Raw genomic sequence first — 24,595 nt, forward strand, 5'->3', positions numbered from 1 at the left:
AGACCCCTCGACTATTTCCACATTTTCTTACATTACAGCCTTATGCTAAAATAGAATTTAAAAAATATTTCATCATCAATCTACACACAATACCCCATAATAACAAAGCAAAAACAGGTAGACATTTTTAAACATTAAAAATAAGACTGGGGCCTTCTGAGTGGCACAGTGGTCTAAGGCACTGCATCGCAGTGTTAGCTGTGCCACTAGATATTCTGGTTTGATTCCAGGCTCTGTTGCAGCCGGCCGCAACCGGGAGACCCATGGGGCGGCGCACAATTGGCCTAGCGTCGTCCGGGTTAGGGGAGGGTTTGGCTGGCATGGATGTTCCTATCCCATCGCGTACTAGTGACTCCTGTGGCGGGCCAGGTAACCAAATCAAAATCAAATCAAATGTATTTATATAGCCCTTCGTACATCAGCTGATATCTCAAAGTGCTGTACAGAAACCCAGCCTAAAACCCCAAACAGCAAGCAATGCAGGTGTAGAAGCACGCAACCGTCAGGTGTACGTAGAATGTATGCACACATGACTGTAAGTCGCTTTGGATAAAAGCGTCTGCTAAATGGCATATATTATTAATATTATTACAGTGTTTCCTCCGACACATTTGTGCGGCTGGCTTCTGGGTTAAGCGGGCGTTGTGTCAAGAAGCAGTGCGGCTTGGCTGGGTTGTGTTTCGGAGGACGCACGGCTCTCGACCTTCGCCTCTCCCGTGTCCGTACGGGAGTTGCAGCAATGGGACAAGACTGTAACTACCAATTGGATACCATGACATTGCAGATTATTTTTTATTTTTTTATAAAAACTGAAATATCACATTTACACAAGTATTCGAACCCTTTACTCAGTACTTTTTTGGCAGCGATTACAGCATTGAGTCTTCTTGGGGACGCTACAAGCTTGGCATACCTGTCTTTGGGAAGTTTCTCCCATTCTTCTCCGCAGATCCTCTCGAGGTACATTTGTAAACATTTCTAAAAACCTGTTTTCGCTTTGTCATTATGGGGTACTGTGTGTAGATGGATGAGGGGAATGTTTTATTTAATCCATTTTATAACAGGGCTGTAACGTGGAAAAGGGGAAGGGGTCTGAATACTTTCCAAATGCACTGTATAAGTGACTGTTGCGCTTCACAATCAATTTGAGATACTTTTGGATGATTTGGACATGGTGGGTGAAAAATGCTAATATCGGTCCCATGACTTTAATGGGATTTGTGCCACAAATGCTAAAACTGTAGTATGTGGAAACAGTGCCAGGGAAACTAAACCAAAGCGTGAATTGCTGTCATACCTTGTCAATAGACTGCTTACAGTGAGTACTTTTACACAATAATGCGAATATTGCGGATAGTCAGATTAATATAATCATTTGAGTAAAATGTTTACATTCTCTGGAAGAAGAACTATTTCCCAAATAATCCTGTTTACATGGATACATCTGAAATCAAGCTACCCGATGGCACTGATAAATGCAGAAAATCGAAATAAGCGTTATACCACAGAAACCGTGTTATATTTGGGAAGCATATTTGATTCGGAGTTCGGACATATAAAGTTTGTATGTGAAAACTACTTCTAAGACGCATACATTCAGTAGTTCTGAACTCTTCACTTGCACTGAAGAGGGAGGCTCGCTTGGCTAGTGCTAGCACAGGCACAGATCAAATTCACTGGAACGCCTTTTATTGCTCAGAAAATCAGGTGTTTTAAAACGCCATATGCTTACTTTGATTTTGACCTCACGCCGATTACGATCAGTATAACTTTGCAATTTGGGTAACTATCCCTCTAAGATAGCTAGGTGAGACAACCACATATCACAGTCAAAGTACATTCTCCCTCAAAGTAATTATCAGCAAAGTCAGTGATAGGGGAAAAGACAGTAGAAAATAGTAGAAGATAGTAGAAAAGACAAGTGCAGGAAACGTAATGACTATAGTTTTTCTGCATGAGGAAGATGTGTAGATAACATAATGACTTGGGCATTTCCCCTTTTAATATTACATTTTTTACTTGACACCATAAATTTGCATTATTAACTATTGCAGACTAATGCTCTCTCACCATGGTGGGTATATATGGATGAGGTCTCGAGGCACAGGCATGAGCTGAGCAGTCGTTTCCTTACTGAACAGTACCAGGACCCGAGCTCTGTTTCTGGTGGAGAGAGGGGGGGTGTGGTCTGTAGCAGAGGGATTGTGCTGTTCAGGTCTTGTCATAGTGGTGGTGGTGTTGGATGGAGGCCTGTGGTGGCCTGTAGCAGGGGGGTGGTGTTGCTCACACAGGGCCAGCTGCATGCAGCTCTCCTCCTGGACTGACAGGACCTCCAGTACCAGCACCCCAGGCTTATCGACTGGAGGAGAGACAAGAACAACACAGATGGTGTGTGATGTGAGTGTCTATGTGGGTCACTTGCCTCACAGGGTTAGGGTCAATTCAGTTTTCAATTAAGGAAGTTAAATAGAAATTCACTTCCTGGATCTGAAAAAAGTATTCCAGAACAGTTTCACTCAGTGTCACTCATAATGTAATATCTCTTATGACAGTGTTTATGTGAATAAATAAAGTAGGCTATAACTATTATGAAATGCAGAAACTGTAAAGCTCATACATTCAATGAGGTTCTTGCAAAATGCAATTGGGTCAATCTTGTGTGCCTGCCGCATCCAGCAAGCTGAGAGTGGCTCTAAAGAACAAAACATGCCCAACGTCCCAATTCAAACAAACCTGTCATAAACAAATAAGCAGAGTGTGACTTAGCTCAATGTAATGTGTGTGTGTAACACTGACGATCTATCATGCCATTTGTGATATGAATCAAGACCATATCAGTGCACTCCAATTCAATGCAAGACAAAGCAGCTCTACGTTGGAGTATGTAACTATCACTGATGTTTGCCTGAGGGGATTGTCAACAGGAGAGTAAATCAAAGTCAGCACTAAGTGGAATGAATTGTTAGAACATGTATCATATCTGTAGCTCAGTTGGTAGAGCATGGCGCTTGTAACGCCAGGGTAGTGGGTTCGATCCCCGGGACCACCCATACGTAGAATGTATGCACACATGACTGTAAGTCGCTTTGGATAAAAGCGTCTGCTAAATGGCATATTAGATTAGATTAGATTAGATATATTCCTCCATTTGGCACACAAGACATACTATAATACTATACTGAACAAAAATATAAATGCAACATGCAACCATTTCAACAATATACAGTTCATATAAGGAAATCAGTCAACTGAAATAAATTCATTAGGCGCTAATCTATGGATTTTACATGACTGGGCAGGGGTGCAGCCATGGGTGGGCATAGGCCCACCCATAAGGGAGCCAGGTCCCAGCCAATCAGAATTTGTTTTTACCCAAAAAGGGGCTTTATTACAGACAGAAATACTCCCCCACATTTCTCCAGCATGCTAGCGGCCATTGAAGGTGAGCATTTGCCTACTGAAGTCGGTTACGACGCCAAACTGTAGTCAGGTCAAGACCCTGGTGAGGATGACGAGCACGCAGGTGAGCTTCCTTGAGATGGTTTCTAACAGTTTGTGCATAAAATCTTAGTCTAGGTAACCACCAGTTTCAACAGCTGTCCGGGTGGCTGGTCTCAGACGATCCTGCAGGTGAAGAAGGCAGATATGGAGGTTCTGAGCTAGCGTGGTTACCGGTGGTCTGCGGTTGTGAAGCCGGTTGGAAATACTGCCAAATTCTCTAAAACGAAGTTGCAGGTGGCTTATGGTAGAGAAAGGAACATTGAAGTATCTGGCAACAGTGTTGGAACATTCCTGCAGTCAGCATACCAAATGCACGCTCCCACAAAAACTTGGCATTGTGTTCTGACAAAACTGTGGCATTTTACTGTACCCAGCACAAGGTGCACCTGTGTAATGATCCTGCTGTTTAATCAGTTTCTTGATATGCCACACCTCTGAGATGGATGGATTCTGGCAAAGGAGAAATGCTTACTAATAGGACTGTAAACAGGACTGAGAAATAAGCTTTTTATATGCACGTATGTAACATTTCTGGGATCTTTTATTTCAGCTCATGAAACATGACTTTACGTGTTGCGTTTATATTTGTGTTCAGTATATAACAATGATAGTGAACCCTTTATTAGTGGGCAGGTGAATACAGGAAAGACTGAATGGAGTCCTCCTTCTGACCTGCAATAAACTAATCAATCTAAAGTCGAATAGTGTGTGAAGAAATAACATCAATGACTGACGCACACACTTTTGCCAAATACACACACAGCTTATTCTCGTGAGGATGAACATGCTTGTTATAGCTGGTGCTGAGCAGTTATTGGTTTTTGAGGTTGGTTCAGTTTCATTTCAATTATTAAAAAATAATTTAAATTTAAAAAATCATTAAATGCACTATTCATTGTGGGTTGACTGCTGTAACACAGAATAAAACTATTAATAAAAGTCCCATGATAGTAATGACTGGTCATCACTTTGTTTTATTTGATGACTTTGATTTCATTCCAAGTCATCATCTCATCTCTATAGAGCTGCTGTCAGATAAAATCAATCTGACTAGTTCTGCAAAGTAAATACGGCATACTTTTATGACTGCTGAATACCAATTATCAAATCACTTAGATACTGTACTTTCAGGTAGATACTGCACCATGCAAAGCAACTGCTCTCGATCCCTCTTGATTGCGCATTCTTGTCTCTTATGTATCATGCAACAAAAAAAAACACAGATCGGCTAAGTAGGCACGCAACGGATTATGATCGTTGTAGTTAATTAACATGTTTTCTGCTATAAACTATGTTGAATATTGGCCGGTTGGAAACTATGAGTACCTACTAAATCACACAGTTTGTGCTTCATCTAAAGAAACTGAGCAACGAGCACACAATATATATATATATATATATACATATATATTTATTAATTTATTAATGGAATTCAAATAATTAAACATAAGTTTTAGTTGTTAATCGCTCAACACTAATAATAGGTGAAGCTAGTTGTGTTGTAATAACTGCCGGTGTTATTGTTTAAGTGCAGGTGCTCGTAAATCAAGGTGAGAAAGTCAACAAACAAAAGTGCAAACACTAGTACGCAGTATAGCACACAGAACATTGTTATGATCCAGGACGAGGGCCAAATACTCTCACAAGTCTAAAAATGAGGCCAAGTTAGAGCAAACTTCTTCTCCTTAACATTCTATTTTCTACAAGTTCTTCTCGCACTCTGATGAAAGACAATCAAGCCATCTAACTGACCTACAGACTGAACGGGAGTTGGAAAAGGTAGACGTTTTTTGGGGGGGTTGGTTTTTTCCACAATCAACTGTCACATTAAAATAGTGGTTTAACCTAATTATCTAGGAGCCAATGACAATGAGGGTAGACTCATGCTTTGGTAGCACCATGGAAAGAAAACATAAGTCAGTAAGCAGAGTGCTTCCTGTCACCTACATACTGGCCCCGACCAAACAAATTCACTGCGGTCACAATTATCAACGAGCAACCAGCACTTCCTCCACGCGCTCCAGCTCCAGTCTTCACGTGACCACAGATCTGAGCAGAAAAATCACGCCTGCCTGAGAGATTGACTTCTGTCTCAGAGAACGCATCAAATCAAAGTTAATCTTGAACCATTAACGGAGAATACTTAGCGTATATAGGAATGTGTGGTAACGGTGACTGGGGATCCTTTCATAAGCCCGTCTGGGTTTCTATATTCGCAGAGCACATGGTTACTTCTGCATGTCTGTTGCTGTTTCTCAGTTTTACATGTCAAATAAAAAGCTCTGTAGCCTAATACCTGTGCCTATAGTGTAGTAATGGGGAGAGAAAAAAACATACAGTAACAAATCAGGATATTATTTTTGACAATATATCGTATCGTTTTGACCATCGCATTACTATTTTTGCGCTAGTTGTAATCTTTACCAAAAGTTCAGTATTTTTCCTTCATAGCGTCTTGTCCATCTTTTTAAATAGAGACAATTTTGTTTTTCAATCAAAACTAGTTCTCATGGCTCTCTCTTGTCCCTCTGCAGCAGACATACGGTGAGCAATATGTTTGGAACATCGAATCGCAATAAATTTGCAGTGTCGAAACAGAATACATATCGGATCGTGAGAATCGCAATACATGTCGTACCGGCACTAAAGTATCGTGATAATATCACATCTATTGTATTGTGAGGTCCCTGGCCACTGCCAGCCCTACTACAGTGGTGTCAAACATGGACTTGTGCATTTGTTTGTTGTCTGTATTACCTGTGGCTGTAGTAGAAGTGTGAGAGATGGACTGGTGCCTCCAGAAGCTGATGGCTGACCTCTGTCTGCACTGGAGTCGGTTCAGTCGCTCCGCCATGCCGCCACTGTAGGAAACACACACACAACGTCAATATCCTCAAGAATACTGTATAAACAGCACTCAATACAGGCTAAGGTACTTTAAATCGATTTTAAAGAAGTGAACATTATTCTGTGCTGTGCATCCAACTGTGCAGTGCACCCAAGCCATAGACTGCTACCATCAAGCAAATGGTACCAGAGCATTTGTTCTCAGACCAACAGCCTCTGAGACAGCTTCTACCCTCAAGCCATAAGACTGCTAAATAGTCAACTAAATGTTACCCAAACTACCTGCACTGACCATCTTCCACTGAAATGTCACACACTCACTAGACCATGTATATACACTGAACAAAAACATAAAAACGCAACATGCAACAATTTCAACAATTTTACAGTTCATATAAGGAAATTAGTCAATTGGAAAAATTAGGCCCTAATCTATAGATTTCACATGACTGGACAAGAGCACAGACAATCAGAATGAGTTTCCCCCCAAAAGGGCTTTATTACGGACATAAATACTCAGTATCATCAACTGTCCGGGTGGCTGGTCTGAGACAGTCCCGTAGGTGAAGAAGGCAGATGTGGAAGTCCTGGGCTGGAGTGGTTACACGTGGTCTGCAGTTGAATGTACTGCCAAATTCGTGGCCGGTTGAACGTACTGCCAAATTCTCTAAAACCTCGTTGGAGCGGCTTATGGTAGAGGTATTTGCATTCAAATCTCTGGCAACATTTCTGCAGTCAGCACGCCAATTGCACACTCCCTTGAGACATCTGTGGCATTGTGTTGTGTGACAAAACTGCACTTTTTCGAGTCCCCAGCACAAGGTGCCCCTGTGTAATGACTATGCTGTTAAAATTAGCTTCTTTATATGCCACACCTGGCAGATGGATGGATTACCTTGGCAAAGGAGAAATGCTCACTAAACAGGGATGTAAACAAATTTGTTCACAATGACAGAAAACATTTGTGCATATGGAACATTACTGGGATCTTTTACTTCAGCTTGTGATACATGAGGCTAACACTTTACATGTAGCATTCATATTTTTGTTCAGTATACAGTGCATTTGAGAAGTTTTCAGACCCCTCGACTTTTTCCACATTTTGTTAAGTTACGGACTTATTCTAAAACGGCTAAAATAATTTTGGGGAATAAAAAAATAAAACAGAAATACCCTATTTACATAAGTATTCAGATCCTTTGCTATGAGACTTGAAATTGAGCTCAGGTGGATCCTGTTTCCATTGATCATCCTTGAGATGTTTCTACAACTTGATTTGAGTCCACCCGTGGTAAATTCAATTGATTGGTTATGATTTGGAAAGGCACACATCTATCAATATAAAGGTCCCGCAGTTGACAGTGCATGTCAGAGCAAAAACTAAGCCATGAGGTCGAAGGAATTGTCCGTAGCGCTACGAGACAGGATTGAGTCGAGGCACAAATCTGGGGAAGGTTACCTAAACATTTCTATAGCATTGAAGGTCCCCAAGAACACAGTGGCCTCCATCATTCTTAAATGGAAGAAGTTTGAAATCAACAAGGCTCTTCCTCGAGCTGGCCGCCCGGCCAAACTGAGCAATCGGGGAGAAGGGCCTTGGTCAGGGAGGTGACCAATAACCGATGGTCATTCTGACAGAGCTCCTCTGCAGAGATGGGAGAACCTTCAGAAGGACAAACATCTCTGCAGCACTCCACCAATCAGGCCTTTATTGTAGAGTGGCCAGATGAAAGCCACTCCTCAGCAAAAGGCACATGACAGCCCACTTAGAGTTTGCCAAAAAGGCTCCTAAAAGACTCTCAGACCATGAGAAACAAGATTCTCTGGTCTAATGAAACCAAGATTAAACTCTGGACTGAATGCCAAGAGTCACATCTGGAGGAAACCTGGCAACATCTATACTGTGAAGCATGGTGGCAGCATCAAGCTGTGGGGATGTTTTTCAGCGGCAGGGACTGGGAGACTAGTCAGGATCGAGGGGAAAATAAACAGAGAAAAATACAGAGATCCTAGATGAAAACCTGCTCCAGAGCTACCCAATAAGACCCCGAGGCTGTAATCGCTGCCAAAGATGTTTCAACAAAGTACTGAGTAAAGGGTCTGAAAACTGTAAATGTGATCATTTTTGCACTGTACACACAGAGAACCAAATTCTCTCACCCAGCAAAATACTATGTGAATGAAAGTCTAAAATTATTTGGTTTTAAACAGAATTATGGATCAAAATTAAAAGTAGAAATAATTTCAAATTCCTTATCTTATGTAAACCCGATTTTATTTACACAAAGCCAGTGGAACACTCAGACATAACTTACAAACGAAGCATGTGTGTATAGTGAGTCAGCCAGATCAGAGGCAGTAGAGATGACCAGGGATGTTGATAAGTGTGAGAATTTCACAATTTTCCTGTCCTGCTAAGCATTCAAAATGTAACAAGTACTTTTGGGTGTGAGGGAAAATGTATGGAGTAAAAAGTGTATAATTTTCTTTCGAAATGCAGTGAAGTAAAAGTTGTCCAAAATATAAATAGTGAAGTACACATTCCCAAAATACATAGTACTTAGTAGTACTTTACACCACTGTGGACAACTGAATAATTTCTGCACAAACTGTAAGAAACCATCTCAGGGAAACTCGTCTGCGTGCTCGTTGTCCTCACCAGGGTCTTGACCTGACCGCAGTTCGGTGTCGTAACCTACTTCAGTGGGCAAATGCTTACCTTTGATGGCCTCTGGCACACTGGAGAAATGAGCTCTTCACGGATGAATTCCGGTTTAAACTGTACCGGGCATATAGCAGACAGACGGGCAAGCGTTTTTTCCTGATGTCAACTTTCTTAACAGAGTGCCCCATTGTGGCGGCGGGGTTATGGTATGGGCAGGTATAAGCTACATTCAACGAACACAATTGCATTTTATCAATGGCAATTTGAATGCACGGAGATACTGTGATGAGATCCTGAGGAACATTGTCGAGCACTTCATCAGCCGCCATCACCTCATATTGTAGCATGATAATGCACAGCCCCATGTCTCAAGGATCTGTACACAATTCCAGGAAGCTGAAAACGTCCCAGTTCTTCTGTGTTTGGGACGCTGTGGATCAACGTGTACAGCAGTGTTCCAGTTCACGCCAATATCCAGCAACTTCACACTGCCATTGAAGAGGAGTGGGACAACATTCCACCAGGCCACAATGGGACAACATTCCACAAGGACATAATCTACAGCCTGTTCAACTCTACGCAAAGGAGATGTGTCGCGCTGCATGAGGCAAATGGTGGTCACACCAGATACTGACTGGTTTTCTGATCCACACCCCTACCTTTAAAAAAGCTATCTGTGACCAACAGATCCATTTCTATATTCCCAGTCATATGAAATCCATAGATTAGGACCTAATTCATTTATTTCAATTGATTTCCTTATATGAACTGTAACTCAGTAAAATCTTTGAAATGGTTCTGTTTATATTTTTGTTCAGTGTACAAACCTCACACACAATGCATTGACACTCCCACACGCAGTACATACACACAACACACACATGCAGATTGACACCAGACACACACACACACGCTAATACTCATACTTTGCTTCTTTTGCTCTGTTCTTTATTTTACTCTTAATAATAATAGTAATAATAATATCTATCCTGACGCATAGTCACTTTATCCTGCCTTCATGTACTTATCTACCTCGAACCTCATACAAATTGATCTGGTAATGGTACTCCCTGTGTATGGCTCCATTCTTGTGTATTTTATTTGATTCTCTGTGTTCCTACTTTATTCTTATCTTTAAACTTTGCATTGTTGGGAAGGGCTCGTAAGCAAGCCTTTCACAGTAAAGTCTACACCAGTTGTACTCGGCGCATTTGACAAATACAATTCTATTTGATCAACTGTAGAAATACAAAGGAATCACAAAGCAGTAGTTTGTCATGGTACTCTGTGGAGAAAGATAGTTAAGACCCTCGGATAAGACAATGACAGTGACATTTGGCACCCACATGTCGTCACCCAGGTGGCCCTTTGATCAGCAGCATCGCCCTGGAAACATCCGCAGACGGTGTGTGTGTGAATGTGACTCGAGATGATGATGATTATTTCTCTCGCATTGCTTCTCATTATCCAAGAACTAACCCAGGGGTAAACAACCCTGGTCCTGGAATGCAGCAGAGACTTAACGTTTTTGATTTACCTGACCTGGAAGACCAAGTGTGTTGAATTTAGGCAATCACAGAACTGATCAATTAGCTCAGTTGGTCGGGTATGGTGCCGAGTTAGAACACAATCCTGTAGTACACTCCAGGTACAGGGTTGCCTATCCCTGATCGAACCTATTATGAGATCATAAATTATTCTTAAAAATATTTTTTCTTTAGTAGTCGAACCTTTGAAACGTCCTTTTCTTTTTGCTGGAGTCCTCTGGGGTCTTGGAGTTCCTGTCTGTCTGTTTCTGGGGCGTCTGCAGCGCTGCCTGAGCGGACCTGACCCAGTCACTGACTGACCTTCTGCTGCCCTCCCCTTCCCCAGCCTGCAGAGGACATTCAGCCACAACCCCAGCCTCCAGTCTGTTCAGGCTCAGGGTGTCATGGCTCTCTTCCTCTCCATCAGACAGGTAGTCTGAGATGTCAGTGTCTGTCACCTGGGGATGATTAGTCTATTATTATTATGAGCTTTACACATAACATGATATCAGTGCAATATGTTCATTCCAAAAGGTCATACTTTGGCAGAAGTATTTTCCTTCATTCAAAGGAGTATGTTTTCATCTTAGATCTAACACTTGGGTGCTAATATGTGGCATATCAGCACTTATCAAGTGTTATGTACAATATGATCAAAAACCCTTCTTAAAAACTGTCATCAATGAGGATTAAGGTACACATGTGGAACCATTAAGAGCGGGCAGATAGGAACAAGCCGTTACACTAACAATAACAGAACGCTCTGTCTCATTGGGCACACACACAGCACACCTGAGGATATCAGTTCCCATGTAGAGAAATCCAAAACACTCTCCACCCTGTCATGTGCAGACAAGACCAGCATACCAGCCCCCTTTCCCTGTTAGCTACCCACACCACCCCAGCCTACGCAGCAGCCGAGCAGCGTGCTCTCTTATTTGATTCAACTTGACCCTGCTAGGCGGAGTGCCAGCAGATGTCACACTAACTAGCTAGAGAGCAGGAACACGATGTTCCTGGCCCGTGCTCAAAAATGTGTTCACTCACCCTGCCTGCACGGCACTGGATGCATTGTAAGTAAATACAGAGCTCACACAGCTCTCTCACACAGCCTATGAGGGAGAGGTCCTGCCTCCTAGCTGACATGTTGTTGCTGAACCAACAGTAGTAAAAGGCAAGTTTTACAACCCTGATGGCATGGCGCAGATGGGGTGCAGGTTAATAACCCTGTTGGCTGCTGATAGCCGAGGCAAACCTGGGTTCAAATACTATTGGAACTCATTCAAATAGTTTGAGTGATCACTTTAGCCTGCCAGTGCCTGGAATGCCAGCCCAGGTGGGCGGAGTTTGTACTTTTGGAGACTTTTCTATCCCACTCAATCAATTACACCTATTTGAAAAATACTTCAAATAATATTAAAACCCAGGTCTTGGCTTTGGAGGTTTAGCTTGAGCTTGGATCTGCCTTCATCTGGGAAGTGGCTAGCTGGCTATCCTCATGTACTCTTGAAATAAAGCATCAGTAGGCATGATCCTCTTCCTCGCTACCAACCACAGTTCTAGATCAACAATAAAAACGAAATGAGTACGTTTTGTGTTTGGTTCATTGCAGGGCATAGCTTTATATTGAACAATAAATCGGTCCTTTTGGATTGAGACCTCAAAGTCCATTTCCTGTTAGATCCAGTTTGATTTACAGTTTGATAGTAACCACCTCATCCTTTGCGGAGAGTAGGAAGTACTAACTCTTACCCTTCTGACCCAAACTGTAGTCAAAGGAAATCAAAATGGATAGCCACTGATCAGAATAGGATAGGGAAACACTAGCTTTTACACCGAACAAAAATATAAACAAACAAGTGTTCGTCCCATGTTTCATGAGCTGACATCCCAGAAATTATCCATATGCACAAAAAGCTTATTTGTCTCAAATTTGGATCATTACACAGGTGCACCTTGTGCTGAGGACAATAAAATGACAATTGTCACAACACAATGCCACTGGTGTCTCAAGTTGAGGGAGTGTGCAATTGGCATGCTGACTGCAGGAATGTCCATCAGAGCTGTTCCCAGGGAATTTCATATTCATTTCTCTACCATAAGCTGCCTCCAATGTACACTACCATTCACCAGTTTGGGGTCACTTAGAAACGTCTTGTTTTTGAAAGAAAAGCACATTTTTTTGTCCATTACAATGACATCAAATTGATCAGAAATACATTGAAGACATTCTTAATGTTGTAAATGACTATTGTAGCTGGAAACGGTTTATTTTTAATGGAATATATATATAGGTGTACAGAGGCCCACTTATCAGCAATCATCACTCCTGTGTTCCAATGGCATGTTATGTTAGCTAAATTATCATTTTAAATGGCTAATTGATCATTAGAAACCCCTTTTGCAATTATGTTAGCACAACTGAAAACTGTTGTCCTGATTAAAGAAGCAATAAAACTGGCCTTCTTTAGACTAGTTGAGTATCTGGAGCATCAGCATTTGTGGGTTTGATTTACAGGCTCAAAATGTCCAGAAACAAAAAAACTTTCTTCTGAAACTCGACAGTCTATTCTTGTTCTGAGAAATGAAGGCTATTCCATGCGAGAAATTGAAACTGAAGATCTCGTACAACGATTTGTACTACTCTCTTCACAGAACAGCGCAAACTGGCTATAACCAGAATAGAAAGAGGAGTGGTGCATAACTGAGCAAGAGGACAAGTACATAAGTGTGTCTAGTTTGAGAAACAGACGCCTCACAAGTCCTCAACTGGCAGCTATATTAAATTGTACCCGCAAAGCACCAATCTCAACGCAACAGTGAAGAGACGACTCCGGGATGCTGGCCTTCAATATATTTGGTAATTGAATGATAGGTAGCCTAGTGCTTAGAGCGCTGGACTAGTAACCGAAAGGTTGCAAGATCGAATCCCCACCCAAGCAGACAAGGTAAAAATATGTTGTTCTGCCCCTGAACAAGGCAGTTAACCCACTGCTTCTAGGCCGTCATTGAAAATAAGAATTTGTTCGTAACTGACATACCTGGTTAAATAAAGGTAAAATACAAAAATTACAATTTCCTTATATAAACTGTAACTCAGTCAAATCCTTGAAAAATGTAGCATTTATATTTTTGTTCAGTGTAGCTTTTTAAATGATTGCCATTGTTAAATCTGCATCCATTCATGTCAAGAGTAGTTGTTATTCTGGCTGTTTATTTACCACCATAGACAGATGCTGGCACTAAGATCGCACTCGGTAAATAAGCTAACAGGAAAAACAATCACCTAGAGGCGGCGCGCCTAGCGGCCGGAGACATTAATGCAGGGAAACTTAAATCAGTTCTACCAAATAAATATTGATATGTTAAATGTGCAACCAGAGGAAAAAAAATCTAGATCACCTGTAATCCACACACAGAGACGTGTCCAAAGCTCTCCCTCATCCTCCATTTGGTAAATCCGACCACAACTCTATGCTCTTGATTCCTTCCTACAAGCAAAAATTAAAGAAGGAAGCACCAGTGACTATGTCTATAAAAAAGTGGTCAGATGAAGCAGATGCTAAAATACAGGACTATTTTGCTATCACAGACTGGAACATGTTCCAGGATTCATCCGATGGCATTGAGGAGGACACCACATCAGTCACTGGCTTTAACAATAAGTGCATAGAGGACGTTGTCCCCACAGTGACTGTACGTACATACCCCAACCGGAAGCCATGGATTACAGGCAACATTCGCACTGAGCTAAAGGGTAGAGCTGCCGCTTTCAAGGTGCGGGACTCTAACCCGGAAGCTTACAAAAAATCCTGATATGCCCGACGAAACATCAAACAGGCAACGCGTCAATACAGGGCTAAGATACTACACCGGCTCCGACACTCATCTTATGTGTCAAGGACTGCAAACTATTACAGACTACAAAGGGAAGCACAGCCACGAGCTACCCAGTGACACGAGCCTACCAGATGAGCTAAATCACTTCTAAGCTTGCTTCTAGGCAAGCAACACTGAGGCATGCATGAGCGCATCAGCTTCAGACCTTTAAACAGGTCAACATATACAAGGCTGCGGGGCCAGACGGATACTAGTACGTGTGCTCCGGGCATGTGCTGACCAACTGGCAGGTATCTTCACTGACATATTCAAAATATCCCTGATTGAGTCTGCAATACCAACATGTTTCAAGCAGACCACCATAGTCCCTGTGCCCAAGAACACAAAGGCAACCTGCCTAAATGAATACAAACCCGTAGCACTCACGTCCGTAGCTATGAAGTGCTATGAAAGGTTGGTAATGGTTCACATCAACATCATATACCAGAAACCCTAGACCCACTCCTATTTGCATACCGCCCAAACAGATTCACAGATGATGCCATCTCTATTACACTCAACACTGCCCTTTCCCAACTGGACAAAAGGAACACCTATGTGAGAATGCTATTCATGGACTACAGCTCAGCGTTCAACACCGTAGTACCCTCAAAAACTCATCACTAAGTTAAGGATCCTGGTACTAACCACCTACCTCTACAACTGGATCCTGGACTTCCTGGCGGGCCGCCCCCAGGTGGTGAAGGTAGGTAGCAACACATCTGCCACGTTGATCCTCAACACGAGCTCCCCAGGGTTGCGTGCTCAGTCCCCTCCTGTACTCCCTGTTCACCCACGACTGCATGGCCATGCACGATTCCAACACTATCATTAAGTTTGTAGACAACACAACAGGGTAGGTCTGATCACCGACAATGACGAAACAGCCTATAGATAGGAGGTCAGAGACCTGGCCGGGTGGTGCCAGAATAACAACCTATCCCTCAACATAACCAAGACTAAGGAAATTATTGTGGACTACAAGAAAAGGAGAACCGAGCACGCCCCCACTCTCATCAACGGGGCTGTAGTGGAACAGGTTGAGAGCTTCAAAATCCTTGGTATCCACATCAACAACAAACTAGAATGGTCCAAACACACCAAAACAGTCGTGAAAGGGCACGACAAAGCCTATTCCCCCTCAGAAAATTTAAAATATTTGGCATGGGTCCTGACATCCTCAAAAGGTTCTACAGCTGCAACATCGAGAGCATACTGACTGGTTGCATCACTGCCTGGTATGGTAATTGCTCGGCCTCTAAATGCAACAGAGGGTAGTGCGTACGGCCCAGTACATAAGGGCTAAGCTGCCTGCCATCCAGGACCTCTACACCAGGCGGTGTCAGAGGAAGGCCCTAAATATTGTCAAAGACCCCAGCCACCCCAGTCATAGACTGTTCTCTCTACTACCGCATGGCAAGCGGTGCCGGAGTGCCAAGTCTAGGACAAAAAGGCTTCTCAACAGTTTTTAGCCCCAAGCCATACAGGTAATGAAATGGCTACCCAGACTATTTGCATTGTGTGCCCCCCTCCCCAACCCCTCTTTTTACACTGCTGCTACTCTCTGTTTATCATATATGCATAGTCACTATAACCACATCTACATACTATCTCAATCAGCCTGACTAACCGGTGTCTGTATGTAGCCTAGCTACTTTTATAGCCTCGCTACTGTATATAGCCTGTATTTTTACTGTTGTTTTATTTCTTGATTTACCTATTGTTCACCTAATACCTTTTTTGCATTATTGGTTAGAGCCTGTAAGTAAGCATTTCACTGTAAGGTCTCCTACACCTGTTGTATTCGGAGCACGTGACAACTTAAAAATAAAATCTATCATTTATACGCATAAATGTAAAATATATGTAACCCCAAATTAAACCAGGGCTTCAAAGAACAGAAAAAGCTACACTGAAAATAGGACAAACCTGAGAATAACCTAGGCTATAACTCGATAACTCAAACCTTCAAGCAAATCTCCCATTGACATCAAAACCCGATCTTAAGAAAAACTTTCAACTTTTAATGTTTCACATGTTAGGTGAATTCAGCTTTATGAGATAATCTCTTGGTTTCTGTGAGGCCTCAGACCACAAGCCTCCAGTTCAGGGAGGTTAGATAGGTAACCTTTGACTCCCAGAATGCTGATAGCAGCTGTGAAAGTAAGAGGGAAATGGCTACACGGTCTGTGGGGGTGATGATTATCTGACTACATGCGTGAGGCTTCCTCACGAACATTGCCTCGACTGCATTACAACTAACAGAGAACTCCTTCAGAGGCACATTCTAACTTGTCAAGACAACACATACATACAATGTAACTCCAATCCAGTGTGCATACAGCAAACAATGTCAAGCAACAGTATTCCTTTTAACATGGTCTCTGGCAACAGAGCTAGGGCTAATATGTAGCTTCTCGTTGGCCATACATATTTCAGTATCTTCATTAAACATAGGCTTAAGTGCCTTAGTGACTTCAAAAAGTATTCACACCCCTTGACATATTCCAAATGTTGTCTTAGAGCCTGAATTCAGAATGGATTAAAAATATATATAAAATCATCCTTTTTAACACAGTACCCCATAATGACAACGTGAAAACATGTTTGACATTTTTGCAAATGTATTGAAAACTAAATACATAAAAATTACAGAGTCAATGAATGCTCTGTCAAATTGGTAGTTATTCATTGCTAAACAACCATTTCCAAGCCATAGATTTTCAAGCAGATTTAAGTCAAAACTGTAAGTCTGACACTCAGGAACATTCACTCTTCTTGGTAAGAAACTCCAGTGTAGATTTGGTAGTGCTGAGCGATTAACTGCCATTTTGGTTAGTTTATTGTAGAAAACATAGTAATTAACTACAATGACAATAATCCAATGCACTCGGTCTGTGCGGAGCAGACATGGAGACTGAGAGAAGAGAGAACGTGCAACCTACAGGGATAGAAAGCAGTTGCTTTGAGAGCCTGAACATACATGATCTAAGTGATTGATAGTTGGTATTCAGCAGTCAAAAGTTTATTTGAAGAACTTTTTTTTTAAGTGATTTGGTCAGACAGCATAGGCAGCAGCTCTATAGAAATGAGATGACTTTAAATTAAGACAAACAAAACAAATATTTCTTAATATACTGTGAATAAATGGTTAAGTGATGAGCAGTAATGGGCAGTTACTACCATCTTGTGACTTATTGTTTTACTCTGTGCTACATCATTCAACCCACATAATAAGCAGGCACGACAAAACCTATTCCCCCTCAGGATACTGAAAATATTTGGCATGGGTTCTCAGATGCTCAAAAGGTTCTACAGCTGCACCATCGAGAGCATCCTGACTGGTTGCATCACTGCCTGATATGGCAACTGCTCGGCCTCCGACCGCAAGGCACTACAGAGGATAGTGCGAACTGCCCAGTACATCACTGGGGCCAAGCTTCCTGCCATCCAGGACCTCTACACCAGGTGGTGTCAGAGGAAGGCCCTAAAAATTGTCAGACTCCATCCACCCTAGTCATAGACTGTTCTCTTTGCTGCCGCACGGCAAGTGGTACCGGAGCCCCAAGACTAGGTCCATGAGGCTTCTTAACAGCTTCTACCCCTGAACATCTAGTCAAATGGCTACCCAGACTAATTACATTTCTCCCTCTCTCCACACCACTGCCACTCTCAGATGTCATCTATGCATGGTCACTTTAATTAACTCCACTTACATGTACATACTACCTCAACTAACCGGTGCCCCCCCGCACACTGACTCTGTACCGGCACCCCCCTGTAAATTTTGTTATTTTTATTCTTATCCGTATTTTTTGAAACTGCACTGTTGGTTAGGGGCTTGTAAGTAAGCATTTCACTGTAAGGTCTACAATTCTGCGCATGTGACTAATACTATTTTATTTTATAATGCATTTTATGTAAAACAAATTATTGAAATCGAACACACCTCAAAAAGCACGAAATCGCTCAGCACAATTTATGTTATTGTCCTACTGAAAGATGAATTCATCTCCCAGCATCTGGTGGAAAGCAGACTGAATCAGGTTTTCCTCTAGGATTTTGCTTAGCTCTATTACATTAGATTTTTTTATCATGAAAACCTCCCCTGTCCTTTACGATTACAAGCATAACCATAACATCATTCAGCCACCACTATGCTTTAAAATATGGAGAGTGGTACTCAGTAATGTGTTGTTGGATTTGCCCAAACATATCACTTTGTATTCTGGACATACAGTGCCTTGCGAAAGTATTCGGCCCCCTTGAACTTTGCGACCTTTTGCCACATTTCAGGCTTCAAACATAAAGATATAAAACTGTATTTTTTGTGAAGAATCAACAACTAGTGGGACACAATCATGAAGTGGAACGACATTTATTGGATATTTCAAACTCTTTTAACAAATCAAAAACTGAAAAATTGGGCGTGCAAAATTATTCAGCCCCCTTAAGTTAATACTTTGTAGCGCCACCTTTTGCTGCGATTACAGTCTCTTGGGGTATGTCTCTATCAGTTTTGCACATCGAGAGACTGAAATTTTTTCCCATTCCTCCTTGCAAAACAGCTCGAGCTCAGTGAGGTTGGATGGAGAGCATTTGTGAACAGCAATTTTCAGTTCTTTCCACATATTCTCGATTGGATTCAGGTCTGGACTTTGACTTGGCCATTCTAACACCATTGTAACACCTGGAAATGTTTATTTTTGAACCATTCCATTGTAGATTTTGCTTTATGTTTTGGATCATTGTCTTGTTGGAAGACAAATCTCCGTCCCAGTCTCAGGTCTTTTGCAGACTCCATCAGGTTTTCTTCCAGAATGGTCCTGTATTTGGCTCTATCCATCTTCCCACCAATTTTAACCATCTTCACTGTCCCTGCTGAAGAAAAGCGTTAGTGTTCAACCTTCCCAAGTTCTCTCACGTCACCCCGCTCCTCCGCTCTCTCCACTAGCTTCCAGTTGTAGCTCGCATCCGCTACAAGACCATGGTGCTTGCCTACGGAGCTGTGAGGGGAACGGCACCTCAGTACCTCCAGGCTCTGATCAGGCCCTACACCCAAATAAGGGCACTGCGTTCATCCACCTCTGGCCTGCTCGCCTCCCTACCACTGAGGAAGTACAGTTCCCGCTCAGCCCAGTCAAAACTGTTCACTGCTCTGGCTCCCCAATGGTGGAACAAACTCCCTCACGACGCCAGGACAGCGGAGTCAATCACCACCTTCCGGAGACACCTGAAACCCCACCTCTTTAAGGAATACCTAGGATAGGATAAAGTAATCCTTCTCACCCCCGCCCCCCCCTTAAAATATTTAGATGCACTATTGTAAAGTGGTTGTTCCACTGAATGTCATAAGGTGAATGCACCAATTTGTAAGTCGCTCTGGATAAGAGCGTCTGCTAAATGACTTAAATGTAATGTAAATGTAAAAGCAGGCCCAAACCATGATGCTGCCACCACCATGTTTGACAGTGGGCATGGTGTGTTCAGGGTGATGAGCTGTGTTGCTTTTACGCCAAACATAACGTTTTGCATTGTTGCCAAAAAGTTCAATTTTGGTTTCATCTGACCAGAGCACCTTCTTCCACGTTTGGTGTGTCTCCCAGGTGGCTTGTGGCAAACTTTAAACAACACTTTTTATGGATATCTTTAAGCTTTCTTCTTGCCACTCTTCCATAAAGGCCAGATTTGTGCAATATACGACTGATTGTTGTCCTATGGACAGAGTCTCCCACCTCAGCTGTAGATCTCTGCAGTTCATCCAGAGTGATCATGGGCCTCTTGGCTGCATCTCTGATCAGTCTTCTCCTTGTATGAGCTGAAAGTTTAGAGGGACGGCCAGGTCTTGGTAGATTTGCAGTGGTCTGATACTCCTTCCATTTCAATATTATCGCTTGCACAGTGCTCCTTGGGATGTTTAAAGCTTGGGAAATCTTTTTGTATCCAAATCCGGCTTTAAACTTCTTCACAACAGTATCTCGGACCTGCCTGGTGTGTTCCTTGTTCTTCATGATGCTCTCTGCGCTTTTAACGGACCTCTGAGACTATCACAGTACAGGTGCATTTATACTGAGACTTGATTACACACAGGTGGATTGTATTTATCATCATTAGTCATTTAGATCAACATTGGATCATTCAGAGATCATCACTGAACTTCTGGAGAGTTTGCTGCACTGAAAGTAAAGGGGCTGAATAATTTTGCACGCCCGATTTTTCAGTTTTTGATTTGTTAAAAAAGTTTGAAATATCCAATAAATGTCGTTCCACTTCATGATTGTGTCCCACTTGTTGTTGATTCTTCACAAAAAAATACAGTTTTATATCTTTATGTTTGAAGCCTGAAATGTGGCAAAAGGTCGCAAAGTTCAAGGGGGCCGAATACTTTCGCAAGGCACTGTATACTTAATTTCTTTGCCATATTTTTTTGCAGTTTTACTTTAGTGCCTTATTGCAAACAGAAAACATGTTTTGGAATAATTGTAATCTGTACAGGCTTCCTTATTTCACTCAATTAGGTTAGAATTGTGGAGTAACTACAATTTTGTTGATCCATCCTCAGTTCTCAGATCACAACCATTACACTATGTAACTGTTTTAAAGTCACCATTGGCCTCACAGTGAAATCCCTGAGCGGTTTCCTTCCTCTCCGGCAACTGAGTTAAGAAGGACGCCTATATTTTTGTAGTGACTGGGTGTATTGATACACCATCAAAAGTGTATTCAATGCCTGCCTAATTTTTATTTTTAACTTATTTTCTAATGGGTGCCCTTCTTTGAGAGGCATTGGAAGACCTCCCTGGTGTTTGTGGTTGAACCTGTGTTAGAAATTCACTGCTTGACCGAGGGACTTTAGATTATTTTGTGGGGGATACAGAGATATTTTATTATTTTTTTACCTTTATTTGACTAGGCAAGTCAGTGAAGAACAAATTCTTATTTTCAATGACGGCCTAGAAACAGTGGGTTAACTGCCTTGTTCAGGGGCAGGACGACAGATTTTTCTGGGATTCGATCTGTGGCAACCTTTCGGTTACTTGTCCAACGCTCTAATCACTAGGCTACCTGCTGTATGATGAATGATGAGGTAGTCATTCAACAATTATGTTAAAAACTATTAATGCACACAGAGTGAGTCCATGCAATTTACTATGACTTGTTAAGCACATTTTTACTCCTGAATTTATTTAGGCTTTCCATAACAAAGGTGTTGAATACTAATTGACTCAAGACATTTCAGCTTTTCATTTTTTATTAATTTGTAAACATTTGTGAAAACCTCATTCCACTTTGACATTATGGGGTATAGTGTATAGGCCAGTGACACAAAATCTCAATTGAATTCGTTTAAAATTCAGGCTGTAACAATAAAACTTAGAAAAAGTCAAGGGGTGTGAATACTTCCTGAAGGCACTTTAATCCTCATCTGGAGGGTTCAACACAACTCTAGTCCTCAAGAGGGACAGAGTCTATTATTTCCATCCTTATACCTTCTAAGCTTTAACCAATCGATGACTTCATTGATCAATCAAATGTCATGGTGGGCGGGAACCAGTACAGACCACAGGTGGGCCGCTAGTTGAACAATCCCAAAGCCACATAGTAGAATATTCTAGAACTTTGGAAAACATCGGAGTGAACAGAACACCACTCCTTGTACATTCTCAAGGTGCCTGGCCAACCTTTAACAAACACCCCTGAATGACTTCTGAAGACTGACATAATGCAAGCCTCCATTGTACAACACATGACATAAAGGCACCTTTCTTTCTCTGTTCAGTCACTACAAGTGAGCGGGTAGGCTAAAGATAAACATATTTCCATCATAAAATATAATAGATTGACATATGTCAAACACTAACAATGTTGAATGCAAAATATAATGTGTCATCTAATAGGCTGTTTGTATCTCACGATGTAAATAACATAACCTAGGTCAGGCAGCACAAAAAAATATCCCTCTTTCCACAATTAAATATAGACAACTTTAGAGGCCAAAAAAATTCTACCTTCCAGAAAAATTAGGTTAAACATGTGTATACATGGACATTGGTTAAGTGGCTGCTGGCCGTTTGGGAACGTGCCCTACTCTCTCCCCACATAGAGAGTGCTCCATTCAGCAAAACCACTTGGGGCCAACTTATGAACTGTAACAATTTAGAACATGACCTGAACTTATAATATACACCACTGAGTGGTGAAACATTAGAAACATGTTCCTTATATTGAGTTGCACCCCCTTTTGCCCTCAGAACAGCCTCAATTTGTAAGGGCATGGACTCTACAAGGTGTCGAAAGAAAGCTTTCCACAGGGATGCTCCAATGCTTCCCACAGATCCCACATGAGTCAAGTTGGCTGGAAGTCCTTAGGGTGGTGGACCAGTCTTTATACACACGGGAAATTGTGGAGTGTGAAAACCCCAGCAGCGTTGTGGTTCTTGACACACTTAAACCGGTGCGCCTGGCACCTGACATCATACCCCGTTCAAAGGCTCTTAAATATTTTGTCTTGTCCACTCAACCTCTGAACAGCACACATACACAATCCATGTCTCAATTGTCCCAAGGCTTGAAAATCCTGGATTTAACAAGTGACATAAAAAAAGGTATCATAGCTTTAACCTTGTCAGTCTATGTCATGGAAAGAGCAGGTGTTCATAATGTTATGTACACTCAGTGTAGAAGATGTTTTATTCAAAGCAACTTAGTAGTGCGTGCATACATTTTACGTACAGATGGTTCCGGAAATCGAACCCACTATCCTGGCATAGTAAGCACCATGCTCTACCAACTGAGCTACAGAGGAAAGTGCACTGCATTGTACTGTGTTGGTATTGGCCTGTCAGACCTATTCTGTCAGTTTGTTTTTGAATACTCCACCTAGTGGTAGAATATCTAAAAAGGTTTATCATAAAAATATAACTAACTAAGACCTTGTTGATGTTCAGATTAGTGCTATAAAATAGTTTTGTTGCATTCAAATGTATATATGTGAAGTCATGCTTCCTTAAGTGTATATTACACAGTGTTGTGTTTACATGCGTCATGAGTTGAGTGGGAAGGGCAGTAGCCTAATGGGCAAACCATGTGGCCCTGCGGACACACTGACTGACAGGTGGTACGGGAAACCACCATGCCGCTATTGACATGTTGCTATACACGTGCACATATTTACCGTTACGCTCATACTGAGTGAAGGGAGGTTAGATTAAACTGGGGGTAGACAATTGTAAACACAGCACTGTCATATAAAGGCAGAGGGAACAAAACAATGCACTGTAAGGTGCATAGCACCACCTAGTGTCATTGAACATGGCTGAAACTCAATGTCATAGCTGTTAATGTGCCTCTGTACATTTTTGTAGACGTAAAGTATTGTTTGTGTCCAGTATTTTAGCAATAGTATATTTGTCTTAAACAATGTGAAATGTCTGAGTTTCTATTTATTTCAATAAAGATTATAATTTTTGTTTAGTATTTCTAGATGTGATTACACATACAGTATTTTATCTTGTTTTTTGTAGTATTGGTAAAGTGTGAGTAAACCTCTCATTTACTCACAGTTGTAGGTTTAGGTGATGATTCTTTCGGTTCCCGAGCGCAGGGCTCCGACTCACAATCAGAGATCTCCCCCACACCGTCCTCCTTCTTTCCCTGATCATCTTCAGCCTCATCCACATCGCTATCCGTGTCTATCGTCGGAAGCTCATCTAAAAATAAATATATATTTTTAACAAGTGTCCACTGAAAATCTCACTTTTAAAAGTTCCTATTCTGTTAACTGATACCCAAATGATGTAGTTGACTATTTCCTATACTCGCTCGTACGTGGTTTAAGCATAAATTGGAGAAAAAAATATACACTTTTAAAAAATAAAATAAAAACTTCAAAATTTCCTCATATAACATGTCAGCCTCCTGAGGAGGCTTAGCTGGCTAATCAGCGGTCTTCTCACATTAATATTTGTAATTACCGGTATACACCGACAACATTCTGTTGTTGGGTTGGGCCCACACCATTCAAACACAGAAAAGCTGCTTTTTAACATAAATAATAACAATTTTTTTGGAAAGAAATCTGGAAACACTGGACAGTGATTTTTACCATACAGTGGGGCAAAAAAAGTATTTAGTCAGCCACCAATTGTGCAAGTTCTCCCACTTAAAAATATGAGAG

At 41.7% G+C, this 24,595-nt stretch overlaps 1 protein-coding gene across 1 annotated transcript in view; it reads right to left on the minus strand.

The window, feature by feature from the left end:
- Positions 1 to 24,595, minus strand: part of spidr (scaffold protein involved in DNA repair) — an 84,511-nt gene that overhangs the window by 45,905 nt on the left and 14,011 nt on the right. Inside the window, exons 5-8 of the mRNA XM_046359727.1 lie at positions 23,980 to 24,128; positions 10,744 to 10,997; positions 6,259 to 6,362; positions 2,071 to 2,359 (exon numbers count right to left, since the gene is read on the minus strand). Of these exons, the coding sequence (XP_046215683.1) occupies positions 2,071 to 2,359; positions 6,259 to 6,362; positions 10,744 to 10,997; positions 23,980 to 24,128 (796 nt within the window). The remainder of the gene's footprint in view (positions 1 to 2,070; positions 2,360 to 6,258; positions 6,363 to 10,743; positions 10,998 to 23,979; positions 24,129 to 24,595) is intronic.

This window comes from Oncorhynchus gorbuscha, linkage group LG08 (genome assembly GCF_021184085.1).
Source record: "Oncorhynchus gorbuscha isolate QuinsamMale2020 ecotype Even-year linkage group LG08, OgorEven_v1.0, whole genome shotgun sequence".
In the NCBI taxonomy this organism is placed as follows: Eukaryota; Metazoa; Chordata; class Actinopteri; order Salmoniformes; family Salmonidae; genus Oncorhynchus; species Oncorhynchus gorbuscha.